At 41.1% G+C, this 26,177-nt stretch overlaps 1 protein-coding gene across 1 annotated transcript; it reads right to left on the reverse strand.

The window, feature by feature from the left end:
- Window positions 1–1,862: 1,862 nt before the first annotated feature.
- btaf1 (BTAF1 RNA polymerase II, B-TFIID transcription factor-associated) lies at window positions 1,863–22,806 on the reverse strand. Its single transcript, XM_073481765.1, has 38 exons — window positions 22,414–22,806; window positions 21,183–21,306; window positions 20,805–20,919; window positions 19,632–19,775; window positions 18,602–18,801; window positions 16,848–16,981; window positions 16,539–16,665; window positions 16,359–16,427; window positions 16,120–16,209; window positions 15,943–16,038; window positions 15,190–15,366; window positions 14,781–14,921; window positions 14,523–14,647; window positions 13,903–14,023; window positions 13,632–13,736; window positions 13,304–13,453; window positions 12,396–12,538; window positions 12,097–12,271; window positions 11,770–11,973; window positions 10,960–11,380; window positions 10,650–10,834; window positions 10,401–10,557; window positions 9,903–10,012; window positions 9,432–9,633; window positions 9,159–9,307; window positions 8,867–9,019; window positions 8,228–8,349; window positions 6,738–6,905; window positions 6,437–6,514; window positions 6,215–6,344; window positions 5,964–6,105; window positions 5,711–5,841; window positions 5,293–5,415; window positions 4,900–5,052; window positions 4,491–4,702; window positions 4,204–4,363; window positions 3,677–3,847; window positions 1,863–3,141 (listed from the first exon to the last, which is right to left on the reverse strand). Exons 1-38 carry the CDS (start codon window positions 22,425–22,427, stop codon window positions 2,992–2,994), a joined length of 5,571 nt encoding a protein of 1,856 aa, XP_073337866.1. The 5' UTR covers window positions 22,428–22,806; the 3' UTR covers window positions 1,863–2,991.
- Between the last annotated feature and the right edge of the window lie 3,371 nt (window positions 22,807–26,177).

Consider the following 26,177-nt stretch of genomic DNA (forward strand, 5'->3'; position numbering starts at 1 on the left):
AACTAGACTTGGATAGTATCCTGTATATTCACTTCTGCTTCATGGGCGTTCTCTGGGTAGGTAAACACTGTAGGTCTCGTCATGTTGTGATCTCAAAGTAGATGAAAAAAAAAAGATTGGTAGTGTGCTTTTTTCCACAAACATCCCACTACTTTTGAAATGTATTTTTTTTCCCCCGTAAGGCATCTGTGCTTTTATTTTCTAGGTTTTTAATTTCCTGACTTGAACACTGGTTCTATCTTGACGAGGCTTTTATGAGATTGTTGACTTGGTCTGAACTTTTTTGCAGTATAACTGTGATTTGAAAACATGGAGCTCAATGCTGCTAATGCTTACTACTGCTTCAGAGTTTGTAGTTCCCACCTTAATTTTTCCTTTTTCTGTACTAATAAGCAAATCTTATTAAACGTAGTTGTATGACGCTGTGAAACCTTGTGGTCTTTGGCATGGCATCCTCTCCCTCTCTGTCACCTCTGTCCCCTGTTAGAAAAGAGCCCATCAGTACTAACTTGCATTCTGCCGTTGGCGACTTACCGTCTTTACATTCACACATCTGTCCGTTCAGTTTAATGGATTCATTCTTCAGACCCGCTGAGGCAGAAAAAACATAATGAACTGGTTCTACATTTGAAAAAATGATCTCCCCACAAAGTCCATTTAGTAGCTGTTCTGAAACTTTCCATCAAATCGCACCATCTTCATCGGCAGATGCAGTTTGCCAAGTTGTACAGCTTTGGTGGAAGCAAAGTAAGGCTGTAAGAAGAGGAATCATGTAAAGACACTGAAATATTTTAAATGATCATTGATCAAGTGGCGCAATGTTGTTGTTTTTTTAAGTTTTTAAAATTCAGAAAGAAAATTCAAGTATTCAATTTAAAATCAAGTCAAATTCTGACCTACAAATTTGAGTTTAAAAAAAAAAAATAAGACCAAAATTCCAGATGAGAACTTGCACATCTGGACCACAGATGGTAACTAAACAGACCTGTCCTGTCAGATGATACCGTCAGTCACATGATCCAAGAAAGATGAGCTCAGATAAACGACCCTGACACCCTGCATTCTTGACTTAAATAAAACGTTATCTTTAAAAAGTGCACTATAAACTTTTTTTGAAGTAACTATTTTGGTTATGTAATCCTTTTTTAACTGTAAGACTTCTAGATGTGCTGGTTTGTTTTTCACCCCACCATAATCCAAACTCAAAAAGCCAGTTCGCTTCAATGTTTACAACCATTAGGCTTGAAAGTTCATCTAAAATGTTAGTTGCACCTTTAATTGTGAATCTGAAACATTTAAAAATTGTAAAACTTGAATTTATTTCTTACATTTCAAAAGAATAATTAAGAGCACATATTTCTCAAAGTTCTACATTTGTTGGTATTTAGTAGTACTGAAGTTTTAGCATGAATTACCAAGTAGTGATAACACAATGGAGGTTGATTTATATATATAAAAAAAAAAATTATTTTGGCTTCTCTTTGCTTCCACAAAATGTCCATTTTCAGGACTTCTTGTCCAGGTTGGCTTAAAAGTGTAAATTTAAACATATTTCTTGACCTTGGAGACAGACGTAGACAAAACAACTGCACCATAAAGGTCCATTCAGTTGTCAAGAATGAACTTTAAGGCCAACACAGACAGGAACTCCTTAAACTGCTTTCTGCTGCCGTGTCTGCATCCTTTAATGTTTTGCTTTGCAGTGTGTGGTCGTTATAAAGCAGGAAATAATCCTTAAATATGTATTTATGTGTCAGAAGACCAATGTGATCATATTTTAGGTTCAGTCAGGTTCAGTCTTATCTGTGCAAGCACACCATCTACTGGCCATCACGGTCCACATGCAAAGAAGAAAAAAGATATTTTGTTCAAAGGTTTGTAGAATTTATTCCAATTCCACGATCATAAAGAAAAAGCAGCAATTACAGAATTATGTACAAGTCTATTATTTTTTTAAAATACTTGTGGCATGTTTCAGGTACCAGTTTCAGCTTGGCCCCATGTTCAGTCTCTGTAATGCTGCTTCAAGTGCAGTGCTTTTCCAGCTCATTGTTACAGCACATTTGGAGGAGCTGGACACGACGCAGACTCTTTATCATCTCACCACAAAGCCTCTCGATGGCCTCGGGTCATGTGAACAGTCTCTCCCTGGGGCGAGTAGAAACCATCGCCATCTGGAGGATGGGGAGCTCAGCAGTCAGCAGTGTGCTATAAAAAGCCAGAACACCGTGTTGACATCCTGTGGTTTCTCCAGCGAGCTCGTCGCTCTCGGCCCGTTTCCCTTTGTTGTACAAAAACATGTTTGTATTTATCAGTCGGAGAGGCGTTGACAGGTGTGGCTGGGTATCGCAGTGCTTTTAAGACCTTGTGACGAGGAGGCGGACCAGATAAGAGGGAGGTGGGACTGGGTAATGGTGTTTGAAGCAGTTAACACTGTATACTCTGGTAATGTAACATGGGAGGAGGGCAGTGGGCTGTAAAAGTAGCACCTGGTGCTGGAACTATAAAGGAGAACTATAATTATGATACACTGTACGCTTGAGAAACGACAGCACTGTACACAGTAGTGGAGCTGCTGTTTACTCATGTAGGTGATGTAAACAAACACCGGACGTGTCTGTTACAGATGGTGCATCATCATCATACCATTATAGTCTCTTAGCAGTTTTGGAGAAGGTTTGTTGAAAAGGAATTATGGGATGTCTGACCATGTTAAACATCAGAAGGAACTGTTTTAACACTGTTACAGCATTAATGTTGGTTTGAAAGCACTAAAAATAGATTCAGTTCTTATTCTGGCTGTGTTTTAGTTATTGCTTTGGGACTGTAACTATCAGCCATCAGTGACTCCTCAGTAATCTTGTGTCAGGTTCGGGCAGATGACTGCAGCAGTAGGGCTCTCCTCAGGCGCTGACCAGGTCCTGCTCGGCCAGCAGATGGAGGCTGTGTGTGAGTGTGTGTCTGGGGTGGGGGTGGGGGGGTCGTACAGTGCTACTGCAGGGAGTGCATGAAGTTGTCCAGGTTGTACTCGGTGTCGTACTGCTGCTGGTCCCATAGCTCTCCCAGGCCGTCCAGCACAGACTTCATGGAGGCCTTCCCTGAGGTTGACGGCGACTGCTCGCCCTTCTCACCCTTTTCTCCCTGAAACACATTTATATAAGTGACATTTCAGTCAAACATGACGTACAGTATGTTCCACAGATACACAAGCACCGCATGCAAGAAGAGGTGTGTATGTTGGGAATGTGAGCCAGCAGTACAAGCACTACCTGGGTTTGTACACCTGATGTCTCATTATCAAACAAACTAATTTAGTTACTAGATAATGACCTAAACAACAGTCTAAATCATTAAAATGTGTCTGTAACGGTTACTTACCGACTCTGCTCTATTGCTCAGAACTTTATTAAATGATAACACTTTAAACATGAATAACATTAAAGTAGTCTTTGGTTCAAGCAGAGTAGTATTCTACACAGAGCTGTAATAAACCCCTTTTTTGTTTTCTTTTCTTCTCCCTCACATCAGTATCTGCTCTAGGATAAAAATCATGTGACCACTTGTTACTTCTATGGTTACTAGAATGACCGTATTACAGTAGTAGCAAACATGGCTTAGCTCTCCATGTAGGACATTCTTTGGCACGCACTGACATGTTTCCCCTCGTCAGTCTCACCTTGTCCAGAGTGAAGAGATTGAGGAGCTGGTCTGTGCCCATGCTCTGCAGGCTGGCGTTGTCTTGGCTGATGACAGTGTTGGCGATGCTCATCTTGAATTTCTGCAGACCCATGATCTTCTCCTCCAGTGTGCCTCGTGTGATCAGCCTGTACACGTTCACCACCCGTTTCTGTAGAACAAAGACGACGGGAAATGTTACCACAGTGTATTAGATGTGTAGGACAGGGCCCCTCTGCCAATTTAATTTCACTAGGTTCATTTTGCATCGCTGGCTTCAGACAAGAGCAGCCGTGTCACACAATCCGAGGCTGTTCAAAGGCCATATTTAATAATGCATAGAGGAAACACTGATGAACAAGTCACATCCTACGGTGGGAGCCACAGAGGAAGCTTGAAGTCAGCAGCATTTTAATAAAACTGGACTTTATCAGAGCAAACGATGATCTACATGTTATTTGGATTTACAGCCTAGGATGTGGTCCATACTGTTTATTGATGTATGGTCAGTGTATGTAACAACAGTACCTGTCCTATCCTGTGGGCACGGTCCATGGCCTGCAGGTCCCTCATGGGATTCCAGTCATGTTCCACAAACACCACAGTGTCTGCACCCGTCAGGTTCAGACCCAGACCGCCAACATGGGTGGTCAGCAACAGCACGTCGATGGAGGGGTCATTGTTAAATCTGAGATGGAGAAGACAAACGGAGAGAACGATTCGACTTTGGTGGCAGCTCATATTCACACAAAAAGCAGCAAGCAGAATTTTTAAATCAAGGTTTGAACTGGTTGATAATAAATCAATCCACTGACCTGGATACGATGGAGTGGCGCAGGCCCGCCTGCACGCTGCCGTCCAGCCTCAGGTAGGTGACTGATGGCAGTTTGGGTTTCAGCAGGTCGTGCTCCACAATGTCCAGCATGCTCTTTAACTGACAGAAAATGAGAACACGATGCTGGGCCACCACTGCCTCGGTGCCCCCCTCTGATCCTCCACCACCACCGAGACCACAGTCCAACAGCAGCTGTAGAACAGAAAACACATCAGAGCTTCAGTTTGAGACAGTGAAGAGGTCCACAGTACACTTTTCACTGGTTCCTTTTTTAAACGCACCCATATTATTTTCATGAACACTTGATTGCACAAACTCTGCATCATTTTGGATTATGTGAAACATTATGTGGTGTAGTTGATCTAATAGCCGACTTCCCAGCCTGTTACCTGTTTGAGAGCGGAGAGTTTGGGCGCGTGCTGAATGTCCCGCAGGCTCGAGTTTTGAGCTGCCAGCTGCTCAGTGATGCGTTTGTACTCTGGATGCTGCGGGGTCAGGACTAAGCTCGGGTGGTTACACAGCTTCCTCAGGTACTGCAGTGCCTGAGAGAATGCAGAAATGAAGGGAAATGTTACTGCATGGTGAGATGCATCTGTAAAAGATATTGGCATTCAGAAAGTATTAATGAATGCTTTGATTCCAAACAGCTACACTTCTGCTCTGTGAATCAAAAGTTTTTTTCCAAACCAAACTGCATTCTTTGAAATGTTGTTGTAAATGTGGAGTAAGCAATGCTGGTTTCATGGAAGAAAATGTATTCACAGTGTTTTTTAGAGGTTTACCTGGAAGACATGGCCTGTGGCCTTCAGTTTAGGCTTTTCCTCCTCCTCGGTAGAGGCTACAGAGATGCTGTCCTCCACACTGGCCTTGGCTCGGGACTTTGCAAAGTCTTCATATAACTGAACCTGCAGGTAGTGAGAAAGCAAACCAGGTTGTTACACTGAGGCTGAGCCATTGTTCAGTTGTAGTGAGCATGTGTGAGCATCCCACCCATTTATAATGCATAAACTCATATGGAAGGCTTATCATTAGCTTCTTTTGGTCAATAGAAGACAACAAGTTAAATATCCCAGACAATGATCCAATTACAAGAAAAATGAAAATGCAAAGCTGAGATAATGTCTTCTCAATATTACAGAATAATTGTTAGCCTGTGGGTATTTGACTGCCCACTCGATAACTGTCAGGGGCCACAAGTACCTGCAGAGGACACAGGTTGCAGTAATAGTCCTGAATGATTTTAGGAGGAAGATCCTGGAGGACATCTTCTTTCATTCTCCGGAGAAGGAAGGGTAGCACCTGTCGATGTAATGCCTCCATCGCCAGGACACCTACAGGGAAAATCCAATATTAACCACAGTTAATATCCTGATCTTAATAAGTCTCTTTAAAAAAAACTGGATGTTAGAAAAGGTAATAATCCGTTAAAAATTAAAAAAGGGAGCCGTCATACCTGCCTCCTGTTCCCGTGAGGAACTTTTGGCATCACGGCTAGCCAGGATAGGTTTACCATAACGAGCAGCAAACTGGCGTTCTGTTCCAAGGAAGCCCGGCATGAGGAAGTCAAACAACGACCAGAGCTCCAGGACATTGTTCTGGGAACAGACAGAAAGAGAATATATTCATGCTCTGACAAGTAAAGATACAAGGAGAGAAGTACATTTCAACGGCCAAATCTATTTGACAGCAAAGAGGGCATCTCACCTGAATGGGTGTTCCTGACAAGATGACTCGGAAGTTGGCAGCCAACTGCTTAATGGCTTTGGAAAGTTTGGTCTTCCCGTTCTTGATGACGTGACCCTCATCAAGGATACAGTAGTTAAATTTTATATTTCTAAAAAATGAAAATAACAAGTTCAAAAAACGTTAAACTAAGCAGCTACTTCCAAAACAAAAAGCCGGATTATTACACTTAGTGATACTCACCTAAAAAAGTCGATGTCATTCCGTACAACATCGTAAGAGGCGACTATGAGATTGTGTTTTTTCACTTGGTGTTGCAACCTGGAAAAGTAAACGTTTGTTTAGCTTCTGTTGTAAATGAGACAGGCCAAGTATGTTTGTATTGTATACAAACATTCATCATAAAATAATGAATCCAAACAAACATTGAAAAATGCTTAACGGCCCTGTTCTGCTGTACTTAATCAGTTTAGGATGAGAACATAAATCATTCTCGGTGTTGCTGACAGACTTTTCCTCTTGCATTAAGTCTGACTAAGCTTACCGCATTCGTTCTGTAGGGGGCCCAGTGTAGTGCAGTGGGTTGAGGTACTCTTTGGTGCAGAACTTGCCGACTTCATCCACCCAGTGGCCGGTCAGCGTGGGAGGACACACCACCAGAGAGGGCATGGGGCTGCAGTCTGCGGCCTTAGTCTTGGCATATTCCTGTGCCCTGAACAGACATCAAACACACAGACGGATGAGTCAAGTTTACTGACAGAACTTCAAACACCAGAAGAGTGTTTTAAAGAACAAGAACAATGAGATCAAACACCAGCATCAAGACTGGGACAAAACAGGGGTTTTACTGAAGCTGTCAAACCCTGCTGTATAAATTAACCTTTTCATATTCATGATTATTTACTAACTAAGCTTAACAATGCGATTTTTATTTGTAGCTCAGCCTCAATGACAAATTACATCTGTTGACTTGCAGTGGGTTTTTTTTTGTTTTTGTTTTTTTTAGGGGTGTGAATCTCTCCCATATAAGACGATTCGATAAGCATCTAGATGCATGGGTTACCATACGATTCAGGTATGATATATTTGGTGCAATTCAATTACATTTGTTTAATGTAGTCATTGATTTTTCATTATAAATTAAAATAAGCAGTTTCTATTAAAGTGGCATTACTTGGATCTCTACAGACCTCACAAAGACCAGACTTTTGTCCAATTTTCCATCTTTCTTATAAAATCCAAATGTCTTCCACATGTTAGACGTAATGGTGCACTGTGAACCGTGTCAGCGTTGTCAGACGTGTTGTTGTTTATCCCTCGCAAGTGTGGATCTAATGGGTCTGAACTAATGGAGGTGCTAACGTAACTCTTGTAAAAGTAATGCAAGAGTCTCGCTCTGAACTTTAAACTTAAAGACTTGGCGATGCTTTGCAGAATAGTTAGCAGTTAGCAGCTAAGCTTCAGTCAACCAATTAATAACTTTAAAATCAGGCCATCGTCTGAGTCACAGTACATTTCTATCGATGCAGGGATAAATGCATCATTTACTCGCATCTTCAAATAAAATAAAAAAACATTTCTGAATCATATCAGTGAATCCTTACAGCCCTTGTATTCTTTATGTACAAAAACAGTTCATATTAATCATGTAGACAACTGACAAGAATTTAGTCTCATGAGGAGATATGGATTCTGTCTGCATTACCAATTATTTACATTACCTTTAAAAATAGAGAGAACAAGCCTGAAGCTTAATATTATGAAAAAGTAGTCTAATCTTTTCTGTGATTTAGAAGTAGTAGGATAACAATAATATCTGACACTGATTATATACACTAGCATATGAACGACTGGTAAAATGATATTCAATGTGTACATATATTTTATTATTCACTTATAAATCTTTTTACAAGTCATATGGATTGTAAAGTTGTCATATAATCATTTGAGGAGTGTTGCTTCTGAATAGAGCTGACGCTGTAGAGCTGAAAGTCAAACAATAATAACAGTAATAGAGCTGCTTGGACTCAGTACCTGAGGTAGTTATCTCCTGCCAGAATACAGATTGACTGCAGCGTCTTGCCGAGACCCATGTCATCACACAGGATCCCATGCAGCTTGTATTTGTTCAGGAAGGACAGCCAGTTTACTCCATCCTGCAAGATGACACAAAGACACACACACTGAAAATACTAACACAAAAATCTGCTCACTAAAATAAACATAAAACCAGCTAATGCACTGTGACTGCAGTTGGTTTCAGAGAGACATTTTCCCCTCAGTCGGTTCAGTGGCTGAGGACAAACAGTAGTAACAGTGGTAGCAGCCTGTAAACTAGATTTCTGCACTGCTCCATTAAAGAGATGGATAGCTGGTTCTCAGCAGAGCTGCCTGATGGTACATTTCTAAAAAAAAGGCCTCCATTCAACAGCTTTAAATTTACTCTGAAGAAAACCATTTGTTGTCAGTGTCTATTTTTACAGCCTGTTGTTTTTTAAGGCAAAAAACATCACTCCTGAACCTAGCAGAAAAACGATCAGACTCAAGGTGAAGAGGCAGAAGTATTCAAGGAGTCTGAAGTATTCATGGAGTAAAAACACAGGCTGGCCACCCCTCATCTGCTGCTTTAGGAGGTATCGCAAGGCACAGTGGACCTTTAAACCTGTCACACACCTGCTGGTACTTCCTGAGCTCAGCCTTGATGGGCACTGGGATCTTGTAGTTCTCCAGTTTTCTGCCATCTAGTAGTTGCTCCAGGAAGTGGCGTTCTCTAGCCTTCTGACGAATCAGGTCAGCAGACATGGCTGGAGGGTCTGGTATACCTGCCTGGTAGACATTTAAAAGCATTTAAAAACACTGGATAATCATTGTGTCATCACTGTTTTAGCACCCAAGTGATCTCATTATTTTGCAGACCCTTAACTGCATCAAAACTACATTTAGCCTTCTGTTTGTGTGCTCCTACCTCTAAGGGCAACAGGCGGATGAGTGTCGCAAAGCACTGTGTGGCCATGAAACGAATGCTATCGCTGGGGTCACTCATACGGCCCAGCACTGGTACTACCAGCAGCACAATGTAGGGTACGATATCCACATCCAGCTGCTCCATGACACCTGCAGGGATGGCAGTCAAGGACGCTACTGTACAGGAATAACACAGCGACAATTACGAAGTCGATGCTTTAATCCTCAACAACTTCTCCACACTGTTTTCACCCAAGCGGTTTGTGAAGGATACAGGCTAAAGCCTCGATGGCACCCTCCTGTTTAGTGCAGTCTTCAATAGCAGCTAACCAGGGGAGTACACACTCTAGGAAACTGTTCATAGTCTCCAGCATGGCTATCTTACTGAGCACGCCCACACAGCGGGCTGCCATGTGACGCACTGCTGTGTACGGGTGCTGCAGGCAGGTGAACAGATAGGGAAGGTGCTCCAGCAGCTAGAGAACATCAAACAGAGGAGACACATACAATAATATTTACTCATTCTAATAGTTGCTCAAGATGTTTTTATGAACTGGTCCTGGAAATCATTTTGCCAGTTACTAAGGTAAATGAACTTGTTGAGACAGACCCTTTGACGATCCAAGGAACAGCATTTATCTATAAAAGGCTTCTTATGATGCCATAGAATTCAAATCAGTGATAAGACTTCTGAAAATGGTGGTACAAAAACACAGTAGGGGTCTTAATGGATCAGGAGTCTTACCAAAGGTTTAAGTTCAGAGGCCATGGCTCCAGCCATGACTTCCAGCACTTGTAGAGAGTTAACCAGTTCCTGAGCTGCACCGTCTCCCCTCTCCAGCTGAGCCTGCCTATCTAGAACACACAAGAGACACAGGGTGATTCAGAGTACTGAACCATGTCGTCCTTCATTATCTTGAAATGAAGTGTATTGAATTGATTGACTGACTGAGAAATGATGCAACCTCTTTCATGAGTGATCATAGATACATTGAGTGAAAAGTGCTATGAGTCATCCTGAGACAACTACAACTTCAAACTGAATTTTGCATCTGTATTGCTATGGTTTGCTGTATTCAAGTCCATTTAAGGCTGAAGTACTTGCTGGCACGTTTGACCTGTTTACACAACACCGTAACAACAGTGTGGGCAGTAGTTACAATTATGAGGCCAAAAATAAGTGAAGAAATCGCTGTAACCAATCTATCCAATATAAAAAATGTGATCAACCAAATCAACATACCAATGCATTGATTTTCAGTCACCACTGCTCTCAGTGGTCCCACTGTGTTCTCCCAGAGGTATGGCAGAGACTTGGTGAGATCTGCACCGAAGTGCCTGGCAACAGTTGTTAGGGAGAACTCTGCCCCTCGTCTCTGGATCAGAAATGGCTTCTTGCTCTAAAATCAGATCAGACAAAGATAGGTAAACACAAACTGTTGTCATTACGATTTAGATGTGAGGAAAATGTACTTGAGTAAGTCCTCTGTACCTCATCATTATCAGTGCTGATGGTGCTGCCAGGAGGAAGCTCCGTGCTGGGGGTCTTTGGGGCTTTAGGGGCCGGCCCCCTCTTACTGGTGATGGCAAACGCTGCCCTTTGGTGACGGTACAGGGTAATGATGCCTCGTGTTTTGTTGACCATGTGATGCATGCCGTCTTTCTCCAACCCTGGGCCTAATGGCATGAGAAGGAGAGAAAAATTCTCAATATCAAGCAAACACTTCTTCAGTATTGATACATGGTTAATGAAGGGCTGTTGTTGTACTTTTTATTCTACAAATACAGAAATCCTGAGTAACCTTTGGCATTTTCTTGTGTTGGGGGTACAGGACAAGCAGATGAGGGTGTGGCGGCTGAATCGACGCAGGATGAGGCACAGAGGTTTTTGATGATCTTGGGGTTGGGGCACGGCAAGCGTCCCGCACACTGCTGCAGCAGCTTAGCTATAAAAGAAGCAGCATATCCTTGGATCAGGGTGTTCTCCTCCCGCTTGATGGCCTCCATCAGAGGCCTGACTAGTGGGTTGAGCTTGTCAGGAAGCACCTGCAGGTTAATGACTGCGCAGGCTGTGAACATGTGGACGCGCAGATGCAGCTGCTGCCATTCTGCATTAGTTTCCATCACTGTCGATTGAGCCTGCTGTCGTTTACTGTCCAGTGCCTGCCACTGTTTGGACTTCACGTTCAGACCTGACGTGGATTCTGTAAAGATGGTGGTTACCTAGGGAACAAGTAGGGGGGGTAGATTTTGAGTGACCGGAAAAGGAGCCATCTGTTACACAGTGCAACATCCACTGACCTTTGAAACTGAGAATCAGCTGGGCACCAAATCAGTAACAAAGCTGTCAGTTGAGCAAATAAACATCCGGGAAAATGAAAATGGAAAAAAAAACAAAAAAAAACAACAACTATCTACTACTAAAACTAAAGTATCCAAAAACCTTGAAATGAGCCTAATAAGCAAATAATAATTTAGATCAGTTTACACACTAACAGTCTATGGGTTCACACAACTGTTCAGAAATCATGTACAGTTGGTTTCAGGGGTGACATCCCATTTTATCAATTAAAGCAAGTGGTTAAAAGGTTTCTACCAGAGAAAGGACCTACCAGTTCATTGGCTTGATCAATTGTGAAAACACTACAGTTGAGGCGGTCTTGCAGGTCTATGTTGGAATCAGCTAGCAGAGCAATGAGCTGCTTGCACTCATTCTGCATGCGTGTGAAGGGGATGGCGATCTCATCATAGTACAACTGCTCTGACAGAATGGCCAGAAGGCGAGGCTGCACCATGGATGATACTACCTGACAATCCTGAAACAGATTGGAAAAGTAAATTATTCATCCTGTAAATGCCAGATTACACTACATCAGAATCATTTCTAATATGTATTGTTTTCACAATAAAAATAAGCTAATTGTGTCTGAGCTTCTTACCTTCTGCACTGCAGCCCACTCACAAAGCACCATAGCCACAGCTATGCGCTGCAGGGCAGACTTGGAGTTGAGGTGGAAGAGCAACAGTTGGCCTAAAGACTCGGCTGGTCGGATCTCCTGAGATGCAGCATTGAGCTGAGGGTCACAGATACACCTACACAAAGCCCCCAGCAATCTGGAATAGAGATACAAACGAAGCAGGGAAAAACTGTCAGAGCTGTGAACATATTTATCTGACATTTGTGAACAAGTTTTGTGGCAATTTTGGATTTCTTTCCAGTACAACAATCAAATCTTACTTGGCAGCCATGAGGCGGGCACGAACCACAACGTAGTCCCTTGTCGCTGGGTCATCTGTCACCGTCTCTGCACCTGCAATGTACTCCTGGACTGTCTCCTTCACCTGATTGGTCCCTTGACGTGCCTTTGCGCCAGCCTTATCCTGTTGCATCAATAAAACATTAATTATCGCAGTACATAGTAACTAAAATGACAAAATGGACCTGGGATAAATTTCATGTGGCATTATAAATGTCGTTTTGGGTGGGCAATGTAAGAATCAGCACATTTGTCTCTGCTTCTAATACACATTGAATCAATTTGGTGCATGAAACGTAAGGCTGTACCCACTCATAACTTGCAGTCACTTGACCTCAGCGTTCAGCCACATTTCATTAAACAAGCTGGTTATCAAGTCACGCATTGGCTTGAACTTCTCTGCTGTATACCAATTTCCTCCTCCAGACTGTTCAGGTTGTTAAACGTACAGGACATTGCTTTCAGAGTCTTCTGTTACCCTCACCTTGTCTGCTAGTCTGTCGCCTAGCAACCTCCGTGAGGTTCATTGTTTTGTGTGACGTCTTTAAGTCCCTACATTATTTGCATGAATTTGTAGATACGATTTGCAACAGAAACACTACCATGTCATACCAACCTATTGTGATATTTTGTTAGATCAGATGTGTTGCATGGTATATAACATGTTGCCATTTATTTATTTGTAAAAAACTGACCTGAGATTAGTTTTCCCAAATCTTAAATGTAAAATATTCATTTCACTGGCTAAATTTCCTACCAACTAGCAAATACTGTTCCTTGAATGAAGCATCAGTTTTCATTGAAGAGAAAAACACTACACAGCTAAGAATGGAACAATATAAAAATAATTATTCTCCAGTCTTATTTAGCTATGAATAAAGTGTACAACCTTAGAGCGGGCCTTCACTTCCAGCAGCATGTTCAGGTCTATGGGAATGTGTGAGGCCTGCATCATGAGACAGAGCCAGGCTCCCATCCATGGACAGCTGGCTGCTACCACATACTGCTGGGGGGCCTGAGACAGCAGCTCCATCCACACCTGCAAACCGTGACACAGCAACAAATCAAGGCAAAATCCAAAAAGCTCATTTGGATTCAAGGAGAGACAAGTCAGCCATATCCCAGTACAAAAATGTATAAACCTTAGGATGGGAAGGGCTGTCTTAGCAATTTTAATGATGAGATTTAAAATTGGTAGTTTGGGTCATACAACAAACCTTTTGGACCAGTTCAAGGATTTCCTCATTGCTCTCCAGTATGCAGGACTGAAAGATGTGCCGGAGCATATCTTGCAGGATGGGGTTGATCCACAGTGCACAGCTCTGAAGAATGACAAACATGAAACAGTGCCTTATTGGGCGTGCAGCACATTAGTCAGCACTGAAATTGTGGACTTAAAATGTATTGTATTTGTATTGTTAAACCCTGTGTGTACAAACATCAACAGGTAAATTACAAGAATATTCAACTGCTCTCTGTCAGATTTACCTCTTCAGCTTTAGACAGAAGTGTGAAAAGCGTCTCCAGTGCTGCCCGTCTTACTGATGATATGGTGTGTCTCAAGAACGGCCACACCCGAGGGACCAGGACTGTTAATGACTGCTGCATGCTACAGTGGACAAGAAAGTGAGTCAATATAAATACAGTCAGGAAAAGGTCACGTAAGAGTACAACAAGCTGAATATAATAATACCTTATGAAGTAGGTATACATTAACATCTGCCTACACTTACAGTGTCAGTGCTCATCTAAAATTGTCTGCTTGTAGCAAGTTTGCCAAGTGGTGGTGTGCACTGCATGCTTTTATGTAAATCAATTCAAATGATGTTCAACCAACCTCTTGGCACAATGCTGGTATTTTAGTACACACACAACCGCAGACAATTTGCCTGCCTTCAGCTTATGACAATAGAGGAGCCAAATACTTGTTGCTTTTCCTCTGGCTGCCCTTTGGCACACATACTGTAGCTGGGAGCCAGCTACATTTGTTCAATAATGTTATCAAATGAGACGCATAAAATAATCACAGCTGAGTGTCCCTTTAGAGTTGGTCATCATTATGATTTTGAGGAAGTAGTATATATCGTGTGAACATCCCTGAGACTGACCTGCACTGTCGGACCTGCGGGTAGGTGAGCAGTGAGGACAGCAATGTCATGATGCTGTTGGTGGAAGCAGTGAGGTCATCAAGGTCCAAAAGAGCATCCCATAGTGTGTTCACAATGAAGGGTACCTGAGAAACAGAGAATTGTGTGTGTAAACAACTACACTAAGAGAACAATGTGAGAAATAAGTGGCAACAGGTGGCAGACTTCATCACAAACTGAACAAGGATAATGTTAAGACACTGCTATTGCCTCTCTGACCTTATTAGGCAGTAGTTGTACCAAGCCTTCCACCACAGGGATGAGGGCTGAGGCTGCCACGGCCCTGACATCATCATCTAGGTCCTGTAGGCCTATGGTGATGGCAGGAAGCACCCGGGGAAGTAAAGCTGAGATCAGGTCCTGAGACAGAGATACAGAGAGAAAAACAGATGCATAATGATCAGCATATATGCATATACCATATGTGTGGGTATTAGATCACAAATAATGACCTTTACAGTGACATCTCTCCACATGCAGCACATATGCTTACAGACCAAAAGAATCTTTTCCTCTTTCCACCCCCACAATTTATATTCACAAACATATGGTGCTCAAATCAAGTACATTATAGAGTCCTGCTGTGCTTATTTAAGAGCTCATCATATACACACAGAACAGGTGTTACCTGTCGGACTGCCAGGGCATATTTGATCCCAAGAAGGCCTCCATGGCGGGCCTCCCACTGGTCTTCTTTTAGCAGCTTCAGCAGGACGTCTACTGTCATGGAAACACCAGTTTCATTCATGTGGCGAAGGGCCACACCGAGTGTCTGGGCACACGTCTCCCTGACAGGAGCCACCACCTGGTAGAGCAAAAAGGTGCAAAAACACAGGAAAAACTAAATGACTCACGCCTTCACACCAACACAAGGTCAATTCATGACTAGTTCCTTTGCTCTGGTTGAACTTCGGCTGTCGGCTGTGTTTATTCTGTCACACCTTTCATGTGGCAAGAAGTAAAGCAAATGTGTCACAAGGAAAAGCAAACACACAAACCTCTGAAAAGAGGATAAACAAGCAGATTCCTTCTTTCTTAATGTCATTTTCCACCTTACCGATGTTCTACAGTGTTTCCACAGTGATGAGGAGGAATAAAACTACAATGCCACTTCATTTATAGTAGAACGGTCATACTATGCATCACAATAGTACAGACAATTGTTAGAGTTAGGAGAGGTAAACACTTGCTACACAAATACATTGTAGGATGCTATAAATAATGTCACAGAGACAATTCCTGCAGATATAAAGACAACTGAGACACTGAACATTGAAGATGTTACAAGGCCAATTAAATACTTCCTTAATAAATAAAAAAAAGTAAATCAGGATGATTAAAAAAAACCCAAAACAAAACAAAACAAAAAACAGAATCCTACCTCATCAGATACAAAATCTCCAAAGCGGTCCAGAGCAAAGACACAGAGCAATCGGATGACTAAGTCCTCTATCCATTCCTGATGCTGTCGCAACATCTAAAAACAGACGTCAAGACAGTTTGTGTCATGTTTATTTCTCACTGAAATATTAAACAGAGGACAGGGGTTATGTCATACCTGTTCTGCAGTGCTTCCCACCAGCTTCCCGCCCCCAGCACCATGGGACTTGATGATTTCTCTAAGACCTGTGCCAGCACCATGACGAATCTGTAAACAAACACATACAGTCTAAATGTACTTGCTCACATTGGTCATATAAAATTGCGTTAAAAAGAAAGTTGTATGTAAGCACTTATTTGCAGCTCACCATCAACTAAAATTAAGTATCATGGGACTTAAAAATGCTTTGTTTTTACCTCCCATGAAGGATTGAACAGGTCATTGCAGAGCTCCTCACAGAAGCTCTCAAGAGGCCACTCTTGTATCTAAAAGACAAAGCAATGAGAAATCAGTTGCCTCATCAACGAATGCCATTTATAGCAATTAATGGTTCAGGACTTGACATCAATGAGTCATTGAATTGATTGATACTTTACCTCCTCTGAAAGACTGGAGTTATCTGGAACGTTGTCAATTAAGACTTTATGTTCAGTCGGTTGATCAATAACTACGTTGGTGGTTTTCCTTCGCTTCTCTTCAGGTTCTCCCTCAAAACTGTCATTACTAAAGGGTGGAGAGAGATCACAAAGTGAATCATTTTGTCATTACAACCCATCAAACAAAAACCCTTGAATATGTAGGATTTTAATAGAAAGAACCACTGTTATGATTTCTAGTTGGGCAAAAATAATAGCCATAATTAAACTGGGCATGCTGCAGGTACACAGTATATATAATTATCTTACCTCTTTTCATTTGGATCAACGTCTCTTGATCTTTGTTTGGCCACTAGCTTGGCCATCCTCTTAGCCTTATTCTTCTGACGATTGCTCATGCCTGGCCGGAACTCTGAGTCAATCAACTCAGCCGCCTGAATGGGCTGAAAACAAAGCATGGGATTTCATTATTATCTTTTATGTTTAACTGAAAACATGCATCATCAGATTTAAACAAGGCCAAAATAAACATTAATTCTCTGTATGCATCACAAATTTCCAACTGCTGTATCCGGCTTTAAGCAAATCTGATCTCCTACTCCAAATCAACAGTGGTTCTTCTGGGTTATCTGCATTCTCCTTGTGTATTCATGCACAAGTCCTGTTCATTGTTTTATACTGTGTAGGAATTTCTGCAGCAACAGGCCATCAGTGAACTCCATACTGCTGGTTCAACCGTAGCTACCAAGGCAACACAAACATTGAGGCGTATATCATTTCTGGCATGTCTGACATCTTGAATATGGATCTGGGGGAACTACAAAAAGGTGTTTAGGAAATTGTATTCCCACAGTGACTTCTCTTCCTCCTACTAACATGAATGTGTGCAACACCTCACAGTAGATAAAGGCACACAGGCCAAGAAGGTGTAAAGAGCAGACAGCATGATCAAAGACTAAAACTAGTAACACAGGAAACACCATGGTTCATGAGACACAAAGAAAGAATGATTCACAAAAGGATCATAAGGCTGAATCTGTGTGAATTTGATAACAGGATATCTGTTCAGAAAGTGTTAAGACAAGATTTTCTGCTGCAATGCAAAAGGGTTTACAAAAACACAGTACAAGTCATATTTGTGACTAGGCACTGCACAACAGCCTCCATCATTGTGAGACAAGTTATAGCCTGCCTTCCTTTGCCTCATTAAACTCAGCTAGGCAAGTCATCCTCCAGTCAAAAATATCTTTTTCATCTTGTTCCTACAGTTAAACATTTGAGCTCCACTGTGTAGAATGATGTACGTGCAGAGTTTGACACTAGAAGGCCATTTTCATTTCCTCTGTGCTCATTGAAAACCTGATTTTAAAGATGCAGACCTACAAGCTCGATTTGTGACATCACAAATACGGATGCCTGACAACCTAAGAGGAAACACGTAAATGAATGAGTGGAAAACATGGCAAATGCAGGTGCTTTCATACAGGAAACAAGGGGTCACTGAATGGTTTCATGAGAAAGAAAAACATGTGAATCATTTGAAGACCTAGGAGAGAATGGGGAGAGTTCAAGCCACTAGGAAGTTTTTTCCTTTAAATGTTCTTTCATCTGTAGTTCAGATGCCAATTCTGGTTCAATATTCAGCAGACACAACTGTGATGTGGAAACTTGAAGCAGTCTAATACACATACACTGAGAATGGACTTCTGAAGTAGGTGGCATCTTGTGTACAGCCATTAAACTTTGGGGGAAAAAACTAACATTCTGGAATTTTTAACAAGGGAGAAAGAATAGGTGCCATTTTAATGTGTTAATCGTACTTTTTTCCCTGTAAAAACCATGTTTGAGGGGATTTTTACACCCAAGTATCTCACAATAGTGCATCACTCAACTGTTGACATAAACAGCTGCACACTTCCTGCCTCACACTGCACCCATTTTTCAACTTTATAGTTCATCCAAGGCTACAACTTGCAGTAAGAGCCTAGTTGAAGCAAAGGCCACGAAGTACTCATGCTCAAAAGTCTGTTGAATCAAAGCAAAGAGGCTAAAATGAGACCCACCACGTGGTTGCGGGAGCTGGAGCCAGCTGTGGCTTTGCTTCCATGGGCTCGAAGCCCACTGGTTTGGCAGGTATAGTCGAGGTCCTCATCGTTGAACAGCTCCTCTGTGTCCATGCCGATAGCAGCACCCATGTCCAGACCCAGCTTCTTCTGAAGAAGCTTTCTCTGGCGGGCCAGACGTTCCTTTGGGTCCATATCACCTGTCAACAAATGACAGGATGCCAGGGGAAAATTTTAGAAACATAGCCTAGAGAACAAGTACAGGTGTGTGAGGAATACTGATAATGCGCATGTGAAAAGGTGTCATTTCGGAGCTCAATACAGCCGGGAGGCAAAAATGATAAATACTAGAACAGTATTATAAATAGCTTTGAAACTTGCTAAATTTAGCTTCAACAGTACAGGGAACCTTGAATGAGAAGTGAAATCAGATCACAGAGAAGCAATGACTGGTACAACAACTGAGTACGGGAACACACAAACTGACAGGAAGTTCAAATTCAAATGACCACCAAAAGATAACGATGAGCGGCTTTCCCTATTCAAACTGTATTCAAATTCATGGCTAAGTAGCCACGTTGGTGATGTGGCAGTTGTGTTTGCATCAGGATCAACCTGGTGTCAGTGTTTGTGTTTCATTACTCCCAGTCTGAGTCATACGTTCCTATAAGTGTGTGATTTTAGGAATAAGGAATATATTTAGTGCGTAAAGTTTGAAATCAAAAGTCATGACAGAATCCATTTCCTCAAGGAAAAACTAACAGGTTGGAAAGTACAGACTCAAACTCTCCCAAGTAGCTCAAAAATAGAAATGCTCAAACACAAAGGCTGTCCAGTGGTCAGTGTCTCAAAAGACTGGCCATTAACCAAGACCATCCTATTCTTATATTCCTGGTTTAATGAGTCACACCTTTACTTTCCACAGGTTACAATCTACACAATGCAACAATGTAATCTGTTCCCGGTGCGCCTGTGGGTGTGTAACAAAGTGAAGATTACTGTCAAAAAAAGAAAAAGAATCACTACAAACCAGTTTTGTCATCCTGCAGCTCAAACTCTGCCCCAGCAGATCCCAGCAGAGAGGCCCCGTGTTTGAGTAGGCGGGAGATGTCAAAGTGGTAGAAAGTCAGCCGGTCACAAGAGGAGTCCTCCGGAGACAAGTCTTCACAAGACTCTACAACAAACAAATGGACAAGTTTCATAACTGCATATTAGTACCACCAACTACTTATTGAATATGAGATCACTCTGCACTAATGCCTTTCATCAAGAACACGCTTGTGTTTTCCACCTAAGAAAACTGGGCTTGCACAACAGATGAGTCTGAGGTCTTACACTGTTATGTGAAGAGGAACAAAGTAAGCTTGTCTAAATCAGTGACGCATGCCTTCACAGATATTCTCCCTTTCATTTTGTACGAAGATTACACAATACAGGTGCTGTCATTACCCTATATTAATGAATGTTTATCTTTTGATTAGCGGTCTCAATGTGGCAGCCCAGAAAAACACCAAGGTAAGCATTGGTTATTACAAAGCATTTACGAGCCACGATTAAAATGACCATTTCATTATCCTACAGTCAAGTGACAAACACATACGGCATCTAATTTGTGTGTTTGGCTACACTGAAATACAGGAAGTGACCACGGCAAGTATAATGCGTTAGAACAGGTGCATTCTTACAATACATGTAATGACTGCGACATGAAATTTTAAGAGGAGAGAGCAATAACCACCTCCCTATTGTTTAGGTGTCTCATTGCACAATGAACTTTTTTTTTTTTTTTTTTTTTACCCACAATGATCAGAAAATAGATGGACCGCCTATAAGATTATCTTTGTTGTTCATTACCAACAGAGTGCCTTACGTGTTTGACCAGTAAAACCTGCTTTGCTTCAAAATTAGGGCGGATCTTTCATATTTTGCCTATGTCCTTGGAAGATCCATTAATTGCCAGGTAAAAACAGCTTACACAACAGACACACTGATTACACATATTGAAACTAAACACAAGGTAAACATTAGTGCTCTGAGCCTTTCCATAAACAGTGATGCTAAAGCGAAGAGGCTTAACAACGTTGGGGATCATTTAACAAAAACAACTACAGATGCAGCGTTTAATGTGGCACATATGCCTCAGCTTCGTATCATTCACATTAGACTGACTGACATATTTTAATGACCAAACCTAAAAGCTCACCTTCTTTTGGCTTGGGGGTCGGGTTCCACTCAGGAATATTCTTCACAATAGCTTCTACAGCTTGGCCTGCTGCTATACGAGTGTCCCAGTTAGGACTCCTTAGGTAGGTCAAGACCTTGTAATTGACAGAAAATAGATTTAATTTACTACACATACAACTGCCTGTCCTATAAAGAGAAGGAGAGAGTGAAGTAAAATGGCCAGGATAAAACGCTAATCGGTGCTCTTGCTTTTGTCACAACGTCAAGGAGGTTTGTTATGGTTGTAAGATCAGACAGAATCGCATACAAGATTCAATCTAGTGAGCAAGATTTACACTGTTATACACTATCAGTGTTTCACATATTTGAGTGTTTGTACAAAGCTATCAAAAAATACCTTTGCGAGGAGGTTGTTGAGTTCATGCGGGTGGAGTTTAACCACTTCTCCAAGTTGCTGAGCTGCTGCTTTCCTTGTTACTGGTGTTGTTCCGGTGTCAAGCAGGATAAACAAACGATCAAGTCTAAAGAAAGGTTACAAAAAAAGCACAAGAAGGTCAACAGAAACATTGCAGGCCATGCACAACACAACAGACAACATGCACGTCCAATTTTTCGACAACATCTAACATTTCGCTTTAAACCTTATGAGCAGACCAGAATATATTAGCTAATCTTTGAGTTTATTAAGATGATATTTGTATTTTGTTGTTTTCACTGAACTGAAAAATGGTCTCACAATTTCATTCATTGTGTCAAATGCTCTCAAGGCAACACACGTTTGTTTGCAAGGAAAAACTTCTCAAAAATCTTTTATTATGATTTGTTTGGCTTAGCACCAGGGTAACCTGTACTGATCCTGGTCTTTCCCTGAGGTCATTAGCAGTCTATTAATAAAGTGAAGTAGATTAGAGATGTACAGGGCGTGAGCCCAGGTACTACTAATACTTAAGCTGAACTGCTGAGGAGTCTCCTTTACTATGCAAAGATGGGACCACTGACACCACGTGGGGCTATCATAACAACATATCACTATGGAACACATTAACTTAAATACACACCAAAACAATGAACGCAACATTACCATCAGTGGTGCATTTGCATTTTAAAGTGACGTTAAAGATGACCACGACTTTAGCATCAAGGACAGGCTGCAAATACTTCAATTTGACAGGCTTGTATGCATGTCTGTATAACTAATGTCCCTGTCCGGGTTACACAAATTAAGTCAACACAGGTAGTCAAAGGAGGCATCTCGTGTTCGCAAACGGGCTTTCCTCACACAACTTCACAACGTTGATGTTGGTTAACGTTAATCTTCAATTAGCGACAAAGCATCAGCAGAGGGCTGTGAATCACTTAACATGTGAAATTAATTTCAAATGACATCACCATCAGTCCAAACTGAGTTATGAGGCCACTAAGTTCCCGGCCTGCAGAGCTGCGCCACTATTAGTGAGTAAAGTTACACTATAACGTTACACTGTGTTAGCTAGCTAGCTGGCTAACGTTAGTCGGCCGTCGCCATGCCATTCTTTGCCGAATCAAAAGCTAGCAGGTGGTAGCAGTTTAGCTAGCTAGCTGGCTAATTGTTAAAGAATATCGAAAAGATAAAACCGACTACGTCTTACCTTGATACAGCCATGACCAATTATTATATGGCCTCTCAAGTCCCACATTCAACAGGCAACCAGTAGTCTGACACGTTTCCCTTTCTGCTGTTTAACGTTCCCAATGAGGCAGATCAGTCATTAGCTAGTTAGCAGCTACCGCTAGCTAGCCGAGGCCCAGGCTGTGTGCTTCCGACCACCCCAACTCTTGTCTACCGAGGAGAGCGAGTTCACCACCAATTCATGGCTTCAAAGTTGTCCCTCTTGTCTCTTCGGTATCTTCTCTCACCAAATGTCGCCGGGTACCGTACGCATATCAATCTATAGCTCGAGTTACCCCTCAGAACTCTCCGCGGATAAATATTTTAACCTAACAAGATGTAAAGAGTTATTTTGTTGCACGTTGAGGGCAACCCAGAAGACTGTTTTTATACGAGGAGCCATCTTGCATTTATTCCTTCCTCCATAGCAGGCGGAGGCTGATTGGCTAGAAGCATCGGGGAGAGCCAATCAAAACGCACGTTAAAAGGGGAAGCGAATGGAGAGGAAAAAAAAAAAAAGAAAAACGAGCATTACATTTTTTTTCCTCCATAATGTTTGATGGGCAACAGAGTTGCATCCTACGTGGCTGTAGTTTATCTAAAAAATAAAACACTCACCACTGATGGATTTACGTGTGTGTTTGCATACTTCACATGTGCAATCCACATATTATTTAACCACCAATGACTGAATTTGCCTGTAACATTCTATCACACTATCAAACACTTTTAACATTTATCCTGATGTTTTCGCACATTTTCACTACAGATTTATTTGGATTATCTGATGCTGCTTTTCAGTTTAAGGTGCAGAGGAGCCCTGAGCTGACCATGGTCCTGAAAAGCCAAAGGTTAACCTTCTCAGTGTCAAACAGAGAAACCTTTGCCGTAGCCTTGAGTTGAGACACACGGTGTTGTAGCGAACACCACAAGTGGCATTCAGCAAAGGTCAATCATGCCGAGTGTGTCAGATAGCTATTGTTAATGTGGTATTAAGTAGGATTAACCAGCGGGGCAAGTATGTAGACAATTCAGTTGAAATATTTGCAATACAATTGAAATTTGTATTTGTTCATCTGCGGAAATGTGACTGTCAGTACACCCATCAGACACACTTACACACACATTTTCATCTGTTTTTCAATAGTTAACCACATCATATATACTTTATTTATATCCTCTGATAGGTAAGATAGTGCATAACATTTGAGTGTATTTAAAAAACAGAACTAGACACATGCACATCCAAAAAAACAAAAAACATTTTCTAACACTTACTTTACTTAGCATATGAATATTCACATTTTATTGATTGTTGTCATGCCAACGTTTACTGAATGTTGTTTGTGCTACTGACCTCTTGACAAAATCAAAGGATGCATCAGCAGGAGCAAAACAAGAAACACTATGGGCATTGTTTCCAGAGTTAGCTGTGTGTGTGAGCAGTTTTTCTCATACTGAATTTTCAGCACAGTATGCAAGACAGACACGGGAAAGAAAGCATGACTTCATGGATGACCTTTCTCAGTCTGACCTCATAATATTTTAATGGTCTTTTAAATTGGGAGACTTTCATCACACGGCCTTTATTTCTTTCTCATAAGTTTAAGTATCCCGGAGGAAGAGTTCTATTTTTCTGCCATAAATGTGATGGCTGAATATTACAAGTGCAGTCTGACCTCTATTATTTGAAGGTTTGTTCTTTATCTTTCAGCAATGTGACTCAAAAATGAATTAAAAACCATGAGCGCCTTTCCACTACTGCCTATGTGTTCTTGAAGCACTGACTTTCATATAAATCAGGTATTTGCTTTATTCACAGCTCAAGGTTGAGCATGCTGCATGATCAGGTCTGCATGATATCCTTTATTATTCTTCATATTAATGAAAAAAACAAAGAAAACCACACAAAAAAATCTGCAGCGGTCATACAAGGAAAAAGCACTGCAGGCATGGGATTAACTCCATAATTCTACAGTGGAAGAGCAGCTAAGTAGAAACTTGACTTAAAGACGGAGTTGCATCTAATATCTTGTACATCGTGGTGCACAGAGTGGCTGCACAGAAATTTGAATTTGAAATGATTTTATCACGTAATGAGCATCCTGTCCGTTTTCAGAATTTTGGTTATGAAACATTGTTATGCAATGTCTAAAATAAGCACAGGGCAGCGCAGTTTGGAGTGCTATGTGTGCTCACATACAGATTCCAGTAAGCCTGTTTTATCTCTTCGGGGCTATGCGATGTATACAATCTGATTAGGTTACAATGCAAAGTGAAAGACATTTGGACTATAGTGTTATTGGAAGATCAATATCCTATGTAGAAATAGATATAATTGACATTTTGTATATTTTATTCATTTTGTTGTTTATATTTAAAACCAACAAAATCACTGGAATCCATGACACTTATGTGAATTAAATGTATATTTTGCATTTTCAATTCACTCTGGCCTGACTGCTATGTACATAAATGTTAACATTAATGTTTACATAAAATTTCTTGATAGAAATAAGAGAGAGGATTTTTTTTTATTCCAATTTTCCCTGTTGCCTGTTAAAAATATAAACATAGTAAATCAGCATAGAGCATATTATGTTTGCTCAGTGCAGCCTCCGAGTATTGGAGAATATGAGCTGTCAGGTATCAGGTGCGGCTGATGGCTTGCAGTACGAGCTACATTACATTAATATCGAACACGTTTGTTTTAGAAGTGACAGTGATTTACGTTGTGTTTCAAACCTGATCCGTGTTTCACCTTCTGATGTTAGTAAACAGGCTGCAGAACCAAGAAACAGCTAAAAACAAGGTTAAAAATAGACACAGCTGCAGAATCAAAATGTGTAGGCATGAAACATAATATTAAGTAATGCGTTTTATTGTGACTGAACGCTGGATTTAAAGGGCACCAATTTTACACTTTAAAGTGTGTTTACAGGTATTGTGGAGTATTACTACACAGGCTTGGGGAGTAATGGAATTACGTAATTAGGATACAAAAAAAGTAGCTGTATTCGGGTAAAATTACAGAAAAGAAGATGTCTTTAGATCACAGAGTAAAAAAAGGGGATTACTAACAGGATTACTATGTTAACATAAAGAATGACATACTTTATGGATATTTCTTTTCTCTTGTATTTATTTCCTTATGTTTGGTATTAAGATATCCCAAAAGTAACTGAAAGTAATCAAGTTACATTATTTAATATTGTGATAGTTGGATTATGTTACTGACCACATTTTTTAACAGGTAATTAGTATAGGAATACATTTTCAAAGTAACCCTCACAACCCTACTACACAAAAAAGTGAAAAAGTAGTGGAAAGCCTTTTGTGGCTTCAGAAGCTGCATGTAACCTGATAAATCGCCTCCAGTGATGTCACTCAGTGTTGCGTTGTGGGAAGGCCCCAGGTTTTGAAAAGGTCCACCAGTCTATCACTGCACTTCTATACTGTGCTGTTTTTCATTTTTTCATTTTTTTATTTCACACATTCGTCTTTCTTTTCAAAACCTGACACCTACATTACCCACAATTCAACTTAGGCGCTGGGTGACATCACTGGAGGCTACTTATCAGATTACATGCAGCCACAAAAGGCTTTAAATTACTTTTTTTTCACATATGCAGCAGTACTTCTGAAGACCTGTAAACGTACTTTAATGTGTAAAATTGGTGGAGTTACCCTTTAATTTGTTTTAGCTGAAGCACATTTTTAACAGGAATACCCAAAGACAACAGG

The sequence above is a fragment of the Pagrus major genome, chromosome 15 (assembly GCF_040436345.1).
Source record: "Pagrus major chromosome 15, Pma_NU_1.0".
Taxonomy (NCBI): domain Eukaryota; kingdom Metazoa; phylum Chordata; class Actinopteri; order Spariformes; family Sparidae; genus Pagrus; species Pagrus major.

Coding starts and splice junctions, on each gene's coding strand:
- btaf1 (XM_073481765.1), bottom strand. Junction 15,367..15,942: donor GAGATTTTGTATCTGATGAG/GTAGGATTCTGT, acceptor TTGCTCTACCAG/GTGGTGGCTCCTGTCAGGGA. Junction 5,053..5,292: donor CCACAGGCCATGTCTTCCAG/GTAAACCTCTAA, acceptor GCATTCTCTCAG/GCACTGCAGTACCTGAGGAA.